The sequence below is a fragment of the Neomonachus schauinslandi genome, chromosome 13 (assembly GCF_002201575.2).
Source record: "Neomonachus schauinslandi chromosome 13, ASM220157v2, whole genome shotgun sequence".
Taxonomy (NCBI): Eukaryota; Metazoa; Chordata; class Mammalia; order Carnivora; family Phocidae; genus Neomonachus; species Neomonachus schauinslandi.
This window is the reverse complement of record NC_058415.1, coordinates 70074478-70090264: the sequence shown is the minus strand read 5'-3', so window position 1 is coordinate 70090264 and position 15787 is coordinate 70074478. Positions and strand designations below refer to the sequence as shown.

The following is a 15787-nucleotide window of genomic DNA, read 5'->3' as shown; positions in this document are numbered from 1 at the left end:
TTGTTTTGTTTTTTAGTGTTGGTTATGTGCACTAAGACTCAACTAGAATTTGGTTCAAAAAATAAAGCAAAATGAAAGGCCCAGAATAATGAAATAGAAAACTCAGTAGTGGAACGATCACTTACTTTTTTTTTTTTTTTAATTTTTTTATTCTTATGTTAATCCCCATACATTACATCATTAGTTTTACATGTAGTGTTCCATGATTCATTGTTTGTGCATAACACCCAGTGCTCCATGCAGAATGTGCCCTCCTCAATACCCACCACCAGGCTAACTCATCCTCCCACCCCCCTCCCCTCTAGAACCCTCAGTTTGTTTTTCAGAGTCCATCGTCTCTCATGGTCCGTCTACCCCTCCGATTTTCCCCCCTTCATTCTTCCCCCCCTCCTCCCTTTTCTTTTTCTTTTTTTTTTTTTTTTCTTAACATATATTGCATTATTTGTTTCAGAGGTACAGATCTGAGATTCAACAGTCTTGCACAATTCACAGCGCTTACCAGAGCACATACCCTCCCCAGTGTCTATCACCCAGTCACCCCATCCCTCCCACCCCACCCCCCACTCCAGCAACCCTCAGTTTGTTTCCTGCGATTAAGAATTCCTCATATCAGTGAGGTCATATGATACATGTCTTTCTCTGTTTGACTTATTTCGCTCAACATAATACCCTCCAGCCAGTTTAGAAGTTTCAAAGTCTTGCAGTATAACCATACATTTACTGACCTCTCTAAATTTTAAAAAATGCATGCCCTTCATTCACACTGGAAACATTTCAGAATGTCATTTTAAAATTACTCCCCTTCCCCTTTAAGAAAATCAAGTTTAATAACTAAGATAATTTCTCAGAGCGTAGAAGGCTGGGGAGATCACCAGGGACAGTGTGATTTTTACAGGCAGGCATTAATGACAGCTGATGGCAGTGATGACAGGTGGTGTGGATCCTGCTGCCCAAAGCTGAGTACAGCACAGGGTCTGTCTCCTTGGACAGTGCCTCTGGCATTTCTTTAGGAATTCTGTCCTCCATTCCCTTCTGCTTCTCCATTGCTTCTTTTGTCCATGTTTCTCTTCTTTTCTTTTTTTTTTTTTTAAGATTTCATGCATTTATTTGAGAGAGAGAGTGAGTGAGAGAGAGAGAGAGAGCACTCTCTGCTGAGCAGAGAGCCCAAAGCAGAGCTTGATCCCAGCACCCCGGGATTGTGGCCTGAGCTGAAGGCAGATGCTTAACTGACTGAGCCAGCCAGGCACCCCTGTGTTTCTCTTTCGATGTCCGAGTTTCTGTTTCCTTGAGAGTCTTATTCCATTCACTCTTTCTTGGGGTTCTTATCCTCCATTTAAGTTTTCTGTCCACTTCGTTATTTCCTCTTTATTGATTGGTCCTTGGTTCTATGCACCAGTTGCCCCCAGCCACACATTTTTTTCTCCTGTTTTGACCTTTAAAAAAAAAAAATCTCCCTTTATTCTTTAATAAGTCTTTCCTGGTCTCTCTTTCCCACTCTTTCTCTCTCTGTCTCCCTTTTTGTCCTGTTTTTTCACTGTACCTTAGCCATCTATAATGTGAATAGATTCCCCTCCCATCTTTTTTAGTTTATATATTGTGCATCTTAAGTGGTTTTATTTATTTTAAATTTTGAATGAAACCTCTAACCCTCACTGTTAGCCCTGAATATAAATTTTTATTTAGGTGACTCTTAGTGTGGATTTTTCCAATCCCTAGGTATATGGCTTCTGGTAGGAAAATTCTACCATGGTTTAAAAACATAAAGCTTGATTTTGTAATGTTGATATTCATAATGTGTTTGTGAATTCCATGTTTTATATGTTAGAAATACCTGGTCTTAAATTTAGTTGTACTTTCTAAATCATCATTTACATTTAAAAAACATATTTCAGGGGCGCATGGGTGGCTCAGTCGTTAAGCGTCTGCCTTCGGCTCAGGTCATGATCCCAGGGTCCTGGGATCGAGCCCCACATCGGGCTCCCTGCTTGGCGGGAAGCCTGCTTCTCCCTTTCCCACTCCCCCTGCTTGTGTTCCCTCTCTCACTGTGTCTCTCTCTGTTAAATAAATAAAATCTTTAAAAAAAAAACAAAACATATTTCAGAATACACATTTTTCAAAAAATTGGGGCTCCCAAGTTATTTTTAGAAATTGTAATTTGTGAATACAGATCTGGTCTTAATTCTGAAATTATTTATGTTTGCCTGTTCAGATATATATTTGAGCTTTCACCATGTGCCGTGCACTGTCAGGCTTGGGAACTACAAAGAAGAATAATACAACCCTAGCTCTTTCCTCAGGAAACTGTCTCAAGAACTCTGTGTAGAGCTGGTTTCTAATTGTGAAACTTTTCAGTTTCATTGATTTTAGAATGTACATTCAAAATATGACATCTGACCTTCCATATCTTAAAAACTTGATACTACTTTTTTTAATCTCTGCATTGTCTTTGATGCTTTGGTAGCATGCACTGAAAATTAACTCTTCTGTTTGAAGCTGTAATTGTCAAGATAAAAGATGAACTTTTTATCTTTGAGCTCACTGCATTGATCTTTTAGTGATAGTATCTTTCATGAAAGATAAAGGGATGCAAGCTTTTAGCATGGTGTGGAAAATGTTTTAGAAGTCATGTTTTATTTTTAACCACCATTTGCTCTTGTTTGTTTAACTCACTGGAGAGCATAATTCAGATTTAAATTAAGACTAACTTATTCAGCAATGCTGTAGCTTATGTAGGGGTTGAGGGGTGCAATGTGGTATTTCAGCAGTCATCTAATTGATTTTATTTTTGAAATGTTAAATGTAGCTTTGCATGGCAGAAATTCTAGAAATCTGTCAGAATTATATATTCTGAAAACAAACTTTTTTAAATGTAGGATTATTTGTGATTGTGAAAGATGAGAGAAGTTATACTCAAAATGGAATGTCAAGTAGCATTTAGGAAGAGCATAATTTTAATTATTGATTAAGGAATAACCATTACAATAATGATTATTCTTTATTTACAGTCAATTTGTCCTAAAGCTTATGTTTTCAAAAGAATGGAAATTTCAAGTGGAATATCAGATTTTAAAAAGTATTTTGTTAAGAAATATTTCAAATATAAAAAGATGTAAAGAACATCAGTAAGTCTATCCTCCAGCTTGATAAAACATTACCTATGTAATTAAAGCCCATTTTGTACCCCTCGTAATTGTGCATCTACCTGCTGACCCCCCCCCCGGGTAGTATTCTGGAATTGATATTTATCATTACCTTAACATTAGATTTTTATTATTACTGTTTTTGTAACCCTAGTGGCATCAAAGGGAAAAAATATTTTGAATGTAATTCCTATTTTAATTTGCTCCTAATTTATCTGTATAATTTAGAGCATACCTGTTTTGTAAGAGGCATATTTTTTGTAAAGCTATCTATATTTGCTAATTGGACAGTAAAATTTCATGAGATTTGAGGTCAGCTAATGTATTATCATTATTTCATTTAAATATTTTATGTTGTTTAGAATATTTGCCAATTACAAATTACAATTTGAAATATAAATATACCACTGTATGAGAATTCAAACGTAAATATGGATTATGTTCAAATTGCCTTTTCTTAGATAGGACAATAATAAACTCTTTTAATTTATTTTTTTATTATTATGTTATGTTAATCACCATACATTACATCATTAGTTAATAAACTCTTTTTATATAACAACAGTAATTAATGCTATTAGTTAATTTTCTGAAGTTGCTTACAGCTTTAATCATTATGCCATAGTTTGATTTGCAATGCTGACTATCCTATTTTGTCTTAATATTTGAATATGTATGCATTTTTATTAAGTTGTGCTTGAAAGATAAGTAATTCTCTTTTTTGTTTCTGTGCAGATGATCATCTGGTTGGAGAAGATGTTAGACAAAATAATAAGCATTTTCATCATATTTTTGTTAGTAATAGGAACCCTTCTTTTAGCTCTGCTCCTGACTGCAAAGGTAGAGTATGATAATTACTGTTGCCATTGATAAATTCTTGTTGGAATTGTAGTATGCAGGGGCGCCTGGGTGGCTCAGTTGGTTAAGAATCTGACTCTTGGTATAAGCTCAGGTCTTGATCTCAGGGTTGTGAGTTCAAACCCCTAGTTGGGCTCTGTACTGGGCGTGGAGCCTACTTATAAAAGAATTGTAGCATGCACAAGAAGCTGGCAGAAGCTGGCATCGAAAGCTTACTTTGCTTATAAATATATAACAATTAAATTATTTAGATTTTTGCATTATTTGTTTTTATTTTTTTTTAAAGATTTTATTTATTTGAGGGAGAGAGAATGAGAGAGAGAGAGAGAGCACATGGGAGGGGGAGGGTCAGAGGGAGAAGCAGACTCCCCACTGAGCCAGGAGCCCGATGTGGGACTCGATCCCGGGACTCCAGGATCATGACCTGAGCCGAAGACAGTTGCTTAACCAACTGAGCCACCCAGGCACCCTGCATTATTAGTTTTGCCATGAATTTGCCTACTTTTAATTTTCTTATGTGCATTTTAATTTTGTTATCAAAATCCTCAGAAATGAGCACAAATTAAAGAAAATTGAGATAGTGAAGAATAAATGGCTTCTTTTTTTAATGGGAGAGCTGTGATCTGGTCTCATGAGTCCTAATCTAGTTAGTTCCTTATTTACTAGATCAGAATTTCTTGATTAGCTCCTTCCCTTCTTGTCCCATTGGTCTTTCTGCTAATTTACCATAGAATCTTTATGTCTTACTGTCTAGGTCCTTCCAGCTTACACTTCCAATTCTTTCTCTTCTTAGTTTGGACTGCTGTAACAGAATACTGTAGACTGGGTGGCTTAAACAACAAATATTTATTTGTCACAGTTGTGGAGTTGGGGAGTCTCAGATCAAGGTGCCACCATGGTCAAGTTCTTGGTAAAAGTCACTCTGTCTGGTTTAGAAATGACCATTTTCTCCTTGTACCCTCACATGGTGGAGAGAAAGATCACCTCTCTTGTGTCTTATAATGACACCAATCCCATAATGAGGGCTCCATCCTTGTGAACTAATTACTTCCCAAAGGCCCTGTCTCTTAACCATCATATTGGAGGTTAGAATTTGAACCTAAGAATTTTGGGAGGATACAAACATTCAGGTTTTAACACCCTTCATTATTTAAAAAAAAAAAAATTCTCTAAAGTACAGCTAAAATTTTCTCGATAGTGATGTATCTTACTGACTTTTAAAATAAATTTTTATTATGTATCTTAATCTTTATCTGAAGTCCACTGAGCTTCTCATCCTAGATTTTGATATGTTACTTTCCAGGAATTGTGAAGTTTATGTGAAATCATGGATATGAAAAATTTTCATATAGTGCTGTAGAGATATGTTATCAATAGATAATCTAATATGCAGAATTTACTAAAGGATTGCATTGTTTCCTGCTATGTGAATCTCCACTTGGAAGTCCTGTTCTCAGTTATTTTCAGCCTCAGTATGTCCTCAGTCTCAGCTTCTAACAACTTGCTCTCTCCATATCTCTGTTTCAGTTTCTATGTAGTTCTTATCTGTTCTTTGGATATTGATCATGTATAGTCACTTACATAAACTGTATAGACTTGTTCAGAGACCTTTTTTTGTTTTTGTTATATTTTGCCTAAGCCTGCCATTATACATTCTTACCTTCTATTCTAGTTCTTAGAGAAACCTTATATCAGTATGATCTTCCATTTTTTTTTTTTCTTTTTCCTTTCTCCTGCTCTTCTATTCTACTTTCCTTTCTTTGTTTCTTTGCATAGGGTCTTCTTGACTGCTCATGTCAATTCTATTCATTTTTCACATCCTTTTTCTTTGTTCAACCCATGTTTCAGTGAGCTTTTGCTTTCCTGAACTTTGATAACATGTATTACTGAACCACTTTTTTGTGGTCTAGGACTTATGCAAACTGAGCTTTTGAAGGAAACTTATTGGTTATCTAGTTTATTCAATAATGGGATTATCTAAAATATCCACTTGAATGTCTAATAGCCTTCTGAAATATAACATGTCAAAAGCTGAATTTCAGCTCTTTCCTTGCTTGTCTGTTCTCCTGATAGTCTATTTTGGTGTAAATGACCACTCCATTCTACTTGCTTAGGTGAAAAACCTTAGGGTCATCCTTGACTACATTTTTTCCTTTTGTATCCACATCCAGTTTGTCAGAATTCTTTTTGGCTTCATCTTTGGGTAATAACAGGGCAATGATGTCAGATAATTCCTTCCCACAGAAAGGAAGAGCAAAACAGTATAAAATTATTAAAAACACTGGGACGCCTGGGTGGCTCAGTCAGTTAAGTGTCTGACAACTCAGGTCATGATCCCAGGGTTCTGGGATCGAGCCCTGTGTCGGGCTCCCTACTGAGCAGGGAGTCTGCTTCTCCCTCTCCCTGTGCCCCTCCCCTGCTCGTGCTCGCTCTCTCAAATAAATAAAATCTTAAAAAAAAATTATTAAAAACACCATGTCAGCGCGTTGGAAAACCATCAGTTAGGCAACAATTTGAGGAATATTTCCTCATGAAAAACTGTTACTGCAGCTGGTAAAACAGGTAGTTTGTGGCTTTCTTGCTTGGACTTTTTCTCATCCTGCTTGGCTTGGGCAACAGAAACCTGCAGCTTTTCCTGTGGGAGGTGGTAGACTTGGTTTGGGGCTGGTAACAGAGCAGCTATAAATTAAAGGGGGAGGTTCTGGAAGCAAGAGAACCATGAAGGGCTTAATAATAAGAAGATTAATAAGCCATACATCCTAAACTGGTATATGGGAGACCTCAAGGAGCCCTGTGCACTTTGAAAGCCTGGGGAGATTTGCAAGTTGTTTGTGCCTTTGATTGCATTTCTCAACTCACACATCTCAGGCTGCAGAGAATGAAGATTTGTATTGTGAAGTATCTGGGCATGATTTCTGCCAGAATCATTTGCTGTCTGCTAAGCTATGCAGGCTCAGGAGAAGGCTTTAGGCTTTAAAAAATAATAATAAAAAACACCGAGCAGAAACATCAGTGACAGGGAAGGCAGATTTTGCAGCTTAACTACAGAGAAGTTAATTGCTTGCTGAAACAAATAACAGGTCTCAGAAGAATAAAACAAAATCCAGAGTTGCTACAACACATTTTTTAAACAATTTTTTAACCAGAAATTACCAGACATAAAAGAAACAGAAAAGTGTGACTTGGAGGGGGAAAAAAAAACAGTCAAAAAAGTGGATACTTAAGTAGTGCAGATGTTGGATTTAGCAGCTATTATAAATATGTTCAAAAATTAAAGGGAAGTATGCTAATAATGTGTAAACAAATGCAGATGCTCAACAGAGAAATGGAGATTATAAAACAGAACCAAGTAGAAATCCTAGAGTTGAAAAGAGCAATAACAAATGAAAAATTTACTGGATAGGCTCAACAGCAGATTTGAGATCCAGAAAAAAAAAAAAAAGAATGAATTTGAAGAAAGATTAATAGAAGGTATCCAATCTGAAGAACAAAATATTTTTAAAATAGTCGATGAGGAGAGACTCAAAGATTTGTAGGACAATAGCAAAGACTAACAGACGTGTAATTGGCATCCCAGAAAGTGAAAGGAGAAGGAGAAGAGTGGAAAAAATACTTGAAGAAATAATGGTCAGAAACTTCCCAAGTTTGATGAAAAACATTAAAATAGCCAAGAAGCTCAACAAATGCTGAGTGGAATAAATACATACAAAACAAAACCATACCTAGACACACATCGTAGTCCAACTACTGGAAGCCAAAGAGAGAAAAAAAATCTTGAAGGAAGCAAGAGAAAAATTACACATCACACACAGGAAAACAACAAAACAAATAATGACTGACTTCTCATAATAAACAGTGAGTACCTCAGGACATTGGAATGACATATTCAGTCTTGGGAAAAAACAACTAGTCAACCAAGAATTTTATATTCACTGACACTATTCTTTTTTTTTTTTTTTAAAGATTGTATTTATTTATTAGAGCAACGTGCACATGACCCAGGACCCTGGGATCATGACCTGAGCTGAAGTCAGACACTAACTGACTGAGCCACCCAGGGGCCCCTCTGAAACTATTCTTTAAAAGCAAAGGCAAAATAAAAGTATTTCTAGATAACCAAAACTGAGAATTTGTTAATAGCAGACCCGCACTGTAAGAATGCTAAAGGAATTCCTTCTGATTGAAGAGCAATGACTCTAGAAATAACTTGTATCCAAAGGGAAGAATGAAGAGCACTTGGTAAATATGTGGGTATATATAAAAATTATATCCCCCCCCTTTTCAGTTTATTTAAACAACAGGACTATTTAAAGGAAAGTAAAAGAGTAAAACACTGTATTGTAGAGTTTATAATACACATAGATGAACTATATATGTATAACCACAGCACAAAAAGAAGACCGGGAGACAGAATTATACTGGTATGAAGTTCTTATATTTTATTGGAAGTAAGTCAATATTAACTTGAGGTGATCTGTGATAAAGATGTGGTAAACTTAAGATAAATAGCAACCACTAACAAATTTTAGAGGAACTAAAATGGTATACTAAAAATATAGTTGCTTAACACAGAAGGCAGTAAAAGAATAAGAATAGGGATGAGACAGAAAGCAAATAGCAAAATGGCAGACCTAAATCCAGTCATATCAATGGATGTATTAAATGTGAAGCAATTAAATAATCAAATGGCAGAGATTTTCAGACTGGATATAAAACAGCAAGTTCTAGCTAAATGGTATCTATAAGTGTTTTACCCTTGAAATTCAAAGCCATGAAGGGGCGCCTGGGTGGCTCATTCGGTTAAGTGGCTGCCTTCGGCTTAGGTCATGATCCCGGGGTCCTGGGATTGAGCTCCACATCGGGCTCTCTGCTCAGCGAAAAGCCTGCTTCTCCCTCTCCCTCTGGCTGCCGCTCTGCCTACTTGTGCTCTCTCTCTCTCTCTCTGTCAAATAAATAAAATCTTTAAAAAAAAAAAATTCGAAGCCATGAAAAGATTGATAGTAAAAGGATGAAAAAAGATATACCATGCAAACTGTAAACGTAAGAGTTGTAGAATGATTATATTAATATCAGACAATGTAGTTAAATATTACTAAAGACAAATAAGAAATAAGGACTTTTCGTAATGGTGAAGTAATACTGCAGTAGGATATACCAATTTTAAATGTGTATGTTCCTAGCAATAGAGCTCTAAAATACATGAAGCAAAATATTCAGAATTAAAAGGAGAAATAGAAAAACCAGTGATTCAGTAATATTCCTCTTGCAGAAATTGAGAGAATAAGTAGATAGCAATTAGTAAGAATATAAAAGTCTTGAAAAACACTATCAGTCAATGTGAAGTGACCACAACAGAATCATGTTCTTTTTATTTTTATTTTTTTATTTTTTATTTTTTAAGATTTTATTTATTTGCGAGAGAGAGAATGAGAGACAGAGAGCATGAGAGGGAGGAGGGTCAGAGGGAGAAGCAGACTCCCTGCCGAGCAGGGAGCCCGATGTGGGACTCGATCCCGGGACTCCAGGATCATGACCTGAGCCGAAGGCAGTCGCTTAACCAACTGGGCCACCCAGGCGCCCCAGAATCATGTTCTTTCAGGTAAACATGGAATACCAGGATAAACCATATGCTCAATATGCCTAATTTAAAAATAGTAAAATACTTGGTAAAAAAATAAATAAATAAAAATAAAAATAGTAAAATATAGGGGAACCTGGGTGGCTCAGTCCGTTAAGTGGCTGCCTTCCGCTCAGGTCATGATCTTGGGAAGTAAGCCCCATGTTGGGCTCCCTGCTCAATGGGGAGTCTGCTTCTCCCTCTGCCCCTCCCCCTGCTCGTTCTCTCTCTTTTTTTCTCCCTCTCTCTCCAATAAATCTTTTAAAAAAATAGTAAAATATAGAGCATGTTCTCTGACACTGGCTTGTTTCTTTTTATCCCTCTTTTTTTTTTTTTAATTAATTTTGGGGGTGGGGGGAGTGGGAGGGGCAGAGGGAGAGAGAAAATCTCAAGCTGACTCCACGCTGAGTGGGGATCCTGACACAGGGCTTGATCTCACAACCCTGAGATCATGACTGGAGCCGAAATCAGGAGTCAGACGCTTAGCCAACTGAGCCACCCAGGCACCTCTGTCCTCCTCGTTTTGTTGTTATTTAACAAAGTAAATTCTGAGGTGCAGTTTCAGCTGGCTTTGTTTTTTTTTTTTTTTTTTTAACTCCAAAGCTTTACTAAATTCCTTATTTGCTTGTATGTCTCACACTGCATCATAATTTTGTAAGCTCATGCAGTGTTGGTTTTGCTTACATATAGGCACGTGTGTGAACTGAATATATTTACTTATTTGTCTTGTGTATATGTATAAATATTTGAATGTATCTTTTTATGTAATTTTTCCTGAAGTTGTTGAGCTTGAAGTCAGGGAGCTGTTATGTACTTTTTAAATTCCATAGTGAGGGTCATCGGACATTATGTATAGCAGCTGTTCAGTACAGGGTTCTAAATTAATTGAAACTAAGATGTGTAATTATTTGACTCGAAAGCATAGTTCCAATAATAGTGTAGAAAAATAAATGTTAAATTGGGCTTATTTTTTATTGAGATTCTTTTCTATCCATAATACAGGTACATCAAGAGAGTGTACACATGATTGAAGTCACAAGCAATTTGATTAATGAGACTCTAGCAAATCACCCTGAGTGGGCAAAGTAAGGATATTATTTTGCAAAAATAGAAATGGATGCCCTAGGTTTAGTATCATTTCACGAAATGATCTTCATTGATGCAGCTACCTTGGAAGAGAAAAGATCGGAAGAGAAAAGCTTTGATGAATGTTGTCATTTTTGCATAAGAACGGCATGTTTTGGGGGATGGTGGGAGAGGGAAATACTTAAGATTTTGGGAACAGTTTATGGTCCATGTCTTTATATTTGAAATGAGATTTACAGTTTATAATATATTTATGATTTGCAAAGCACTTTCACCTACAGTGTGTCCTGTGTTCCTCACAGTGACTGAGGAGATTGAAGAGACAATCCCCATTTCACAGATGAGGAATCAGGATCAAAGGTTAAGAAATTGAGATAATCCCCCAGTGGCAGAGTCAGCAGTGTTTCCACATTGTATCTTTTTTTTTTTTTTAAGATTTATTTATTATAGAGATAGAGCAGAGTGGGAGGAGGGGTAGAGAGAGAAGGGTAGGGAGAGAATCCCAAGCAGACCTGCAGCTGAGCGTGGAACCTGATGCAGGGCTCGATCTCACTACCCTGAGATCATGACCTGAGCCGAAACCAAGTCAAGATGCTTAACCAACTGAGCCACCCAAGCACCCTCACATTGTATCATTTTGGAGGCAAGGTTGGCAATCTGTGGCTCAGGGTGACTTCCAACCACCTCTTTCTGTAAAGTTTTGTTGTTGTTTTTGTTGTTGTTTTTAAAGATTTTACTTATTTATTTGACAGAAAGAGAAAGAGAGCACAAGCAGGGGGAGTGGCAGGCAGAGGGTGGAGCAGGCTCCCTGCTAAATAAGGAGCCTGATGCGGGACTCTATCCCAGGACCCCGGGATCGTGACCTGAGCCGAAGGCAGATGCTTAACCGACTGAGCCACCTAGGCATCTCTGTAAAGTTTTATTAGAACAAACCACACCCATTCATTTACATACTGTCTATGGCTGTCTTGGGGCTGCAAGAACAGGTAGAATTGAGTAGTTGTGACGCAGGTTTTATGTCGCAAAAGCCTGAAATACTTACTCTCTTTCACTTTACAGAAGAAATTTGCCAACCCCTGTCTTAGAGGATCTCTTTTTGTACTTGTTTAATTTGGCTTCTGTGAAAGAGGTTTTTATGTTACCTTGTTGAATTTGATGACAAATTGTATGGCCTTTTTTTTTTTTTTTTTAACTCCAAGGTAGTCACTAATTTAAGTAGGAAATACTCAGCCAGTTTTAGGATTGTAAATTGACATTTAGCTTGGTTTTCTACTTTCAGTTGACTTTATTTCTTTATGTAAAACCTGCTTGGACATTTCTTGAACTTGGTTTAGAATCATATTTGAATATCCTTAAAAGGATGTCTTTCAGAATATATTTCTCTGCACTTATCTCCTGTTACCCAGAGCATACTCAAGTGCTTGTCCTTAATATTTCTGATTAGTTACAAATTGTAGTATATCCGTACAAAGGAATAATACTTAGCATTAAATAAAAATTAACTATATATGCAGCAGCATGGATGAATCTCAAAATAATTATGCTGAGTGAAAGAAGTCAGGCAAAAAAAAAAAAAAGAAAAACCAGTCCATACAATATGATTCCATTTATGCAAAGTTCTAGGAAATGCAAATTAATCTATAGTGACAGAAAGATCAGTGGTTGTCTGTGGATAGTGGGCTCTGGGAAGGGAGTACACAGGGGCACAAGGAAACTTTTGAGAGTGATAGATACGTTCATTATCTTGATTAAGGATGGAAGAAAAGAACTGGCATAAACATTTCATTCTAGAACAGTTTTTCTCTCTGTCCTGTGGAGAAAAGATGGACCAGGGTATAAGATTTGAGCCTTTTAGATCAGTTAAAAGCCAGAGTAAACCAGGTAAGAGATGATGAAGCCCTTAATTGTGGATAGTTATAGTGGCAATGAACAGGATGGACAGATTTGGTGATTAGTTGGATATAGTTGGAAGAAATCTAGCATTACTTGTGTTTTTGGCTTTGTAAGTTGGCGGTTGATGGTAGATTCACCAAGATGGGAAATAGAGGAGCAGATATGGTGGGGGAAGGAATTCACTTACTTTTTTACCTGTTGAGTTTGAGGTGCCTATGGTAAGTATAAGCAGAAGCATCCGGTAGGCCATTGCCTTTGTTGGTGTGTAGTTCAGGAGAGAGATCTGGAGTGAAGTTAAAAAATTGGCAGCCTTAATATCTCAGCGGCTCCTCTTCTTTGATGGTCATTCTTCTGTAGTGGAAATAAGTCCAGACGTCCAGAGCCTCTCTGTACTGGTTTTCAATTGCAATAGGACTGACTATCTCTACTACTGTATTGAAGGCACACACAGTCTGGGGAGCCCTAGATCAGAGTAGTTTAGAAAGTTGCTTGTTTTTATTTTTAAATTTTGAAATAATTCTAGATTCACAGGACATGACAAAGAAAGGCACAGGGAGGTCCCATGGACTCTTCACCCCACCTCCTCTAATGTTGTCATTTTGCATAACTATAATACAATAACAAAACTAGGAAATGGACAATTCACTTGTTTTACATGCACTCGTGTGTATGTGTGTGTGTGTGCTCACAGTTTTTATCATATGTGTAGCTTCCTGTAAGCTATCAAGACCAAGATCATCAAGATACAGAGCTGTTCCATACCACAGGAATCCTCATGCCACCCCTTTATAGCCACACCTACAACATAATTCTGTTGAAATTCATTGAAGGTGTTGTATGTATTATTGTGTTCCCTTTTATTGCTGTGTAATATTCCATGCAGGCAGTTTTGTGTTTTGTTTTGTTTTAAGATTTATTTATTTAAGAGAGCACACACAAGCGGGGGGGGAGGGGCAGAGGGAGAGAGAGAGAGAAACCCAAGTAGACTCTGTGCAGAGCGGGGAGCCGGACCCGTGGCTTGATCTCACAACCCCGAGATCATGACCTGAGCCGAAATCACGAGTCGGGCACCCAGCCGAGTCACCCAGGCACCCCATGCAGGAAGGTTTTTAAAAGCTGTTTAGACTTTGATGATTTGTGGAAAGTCTGATTCTTTTGCAGCAGATTAATGGGGGTGGACATGAATACTAATGGTTCTTATAGTCTCAGTACCCAAGTGGATTCCTGTCCTGAAGAAGGCAGTTGACTTTGTGGAAAATTCATGTGGGTATACCTAGTGGAGGAGATACAGTTAAGAATTGGTCAGGGGTCCCTGGGTGGCTCAGTTAGTTAAGTGGCCAACTCTTGGTTTCAGCTCAGGTCATGATCTCTAGGTCCTGACATCAAGCCTGGTGTCGGGCTCTCTGCTCACTGGGGAGTCTGCGTCTCTCCCTCTGCCCCTCCCCCCACTTGCGCGCGCTCTCTCTCTCTCAAATAAATAAATAAATCTTAAAAAATAAAAAAGGAATTGGTCATATATATTTCCAGTGTGCACATTTTATACACCCTATGTAGGTACCTTGACTCCCCATGAGTGTATTCAGTGAGCTGATGAATAATATGAAGACAGGATAGTGTCATCTTTACAGAGCTTCATAGAAAATGAAGTTGAAGTTGAAGTTGGAGCACATCTTAATTCTTGTCTTGGATAGTTCTGTTCACTTGGAGTCCATTTCCTGCTTTCTGTTAACTAGTCTCAAGCCTGTTGATTCTCATGGCCCTCATTAGGAGATGACATTAAAATGGTAATGAATGTGACTTCCCTTAGTTGGAAGGAATCCAACAGGCTAAGCTAAGTTGTTTTTAATTGTTCTCTTGGTAGGTCATATTGTGATACAGATTAACCTTTATCCAGGAAGATGAGGGTACATCAGTCCAATTTGTAGGAACTTGGTTTCTCCTAAGGGATCCCTCTTGACTTAGCGTAGGAGAGTTAGTGATTGGCTCTGGTTGGTAGAAGGTCAAAGCGCATCCCAGCGTGTCCCAGCCAGGGTTGCTCAGGTGGTTTTGGCCCTGTGTCTCCTAGAGGGCACTCCTTGTGAGGAGGTCTGGACAGAGCCAAGATCTTTGACTTGGCCTCACAACAGCTCCTCTCATCTGTGGCTCTTAGGATACCTGTGTGAGTATTTCGGCAAAGTGTTTTCACAGTAGCCAGCAAGAATTTATCAGGCCTAATAGATACTTGTTAGTCATTAAAGATCTATTCAAATACTAATGTGAATCCTCATACTTTAACACTAGAGGTTATAATTTTCCCCATAAAATGTCATACTACGTAATTGAAAATATTCAGCAGTTCCTTCAAAGCACTGGTGAACCTCTAAATACTAGAATAATTTAAAATCTACTAAATTTCTCTCAAATCCCATCTCTATTTAAAGATTTCAATTTCCTGTTCATGTCTTCATACTTAGATTATTAGATTTGTAATCATCTCTAAAGTTTTGTCTTAACTTGCTGAGAAATATTTGAGAATTTGCCAAAAGTTTCAGAAATACTTTATTTGGATGTAGGAAGAACTGATTAAAGATTGAAACCATTACCAGTTTGACATTGTACTTTCTAATGTATGCAAAATGTCTTTTTCTCTGTATCATTACATTTGTCCCTGTCAGTGGCAGTTGGCTTTCTCTTTAGGACCATCTTTCTCTCTCTCTCTCACACACATACACACACAAGCAAGTTATCACTTCCAATTTACTATATAAAGTACTACAAGTATGTAAAACTGCTGTAGGTTGAGAACATTGCTCATTTGACTTGACTCTTTCCCATAAGCCAGCTTTGTGTTTTGTGTCATATTTAGGCCTCAGGAAAGTTCTTAGTTACTGTTTGCCTTGGCCTTTGGGCATCAATCATGGATAGTTGAAATCAGGACTATTAAATTTGTGAATGCCAACATCTGTAGTGTACAACCCTTTGAGGTACAATTTAAAGAATATATGAGGGGCTCCTGGATGGCTCAGTCAGTTAAGTGTCTGTCTTTGGCTCAGGTCATGATCTTGGGATCCTGGGATTGAGGCCTGTGTCAGGGCTCCCTGCTCAGTGGGCAGTCTGCTTCTCCTTCTCCCTCTTCCCTTCCCCCTGCTTGTGCGCTCGCTTGCTCTCTCTCTTTCTCTCAGATAAATAAATAAAATCTTAAAAAAAATAAAGA

At 37.7% G+C, this 15787-nt stretch overlaps 1 protein-coding gene across 1 annotated transcript in view; it reads left to right on the top strand.

Moving 5' to 3' along the window:
* Positions 1 to 15787, top strand: part of TMEM245 (transmembrane protein 245) — a 106737-nt gene that overhangs the window by 35329 nt on the left and 55621 nt on the right. The window contains exons 8-9 of the mRNA XM_044920571.1: positions 3876 to 3980; positions 10618 to 10700. Coding sequence (XP_044776506.1) covers positions 3876 to 3980; positions 10618 to 10700 — 188 coding nt within the window. The remainder of the gene's footprint in view (positions 1 to 3875; positions 3981 to 10617; positions 10701 to 15787) is intronic.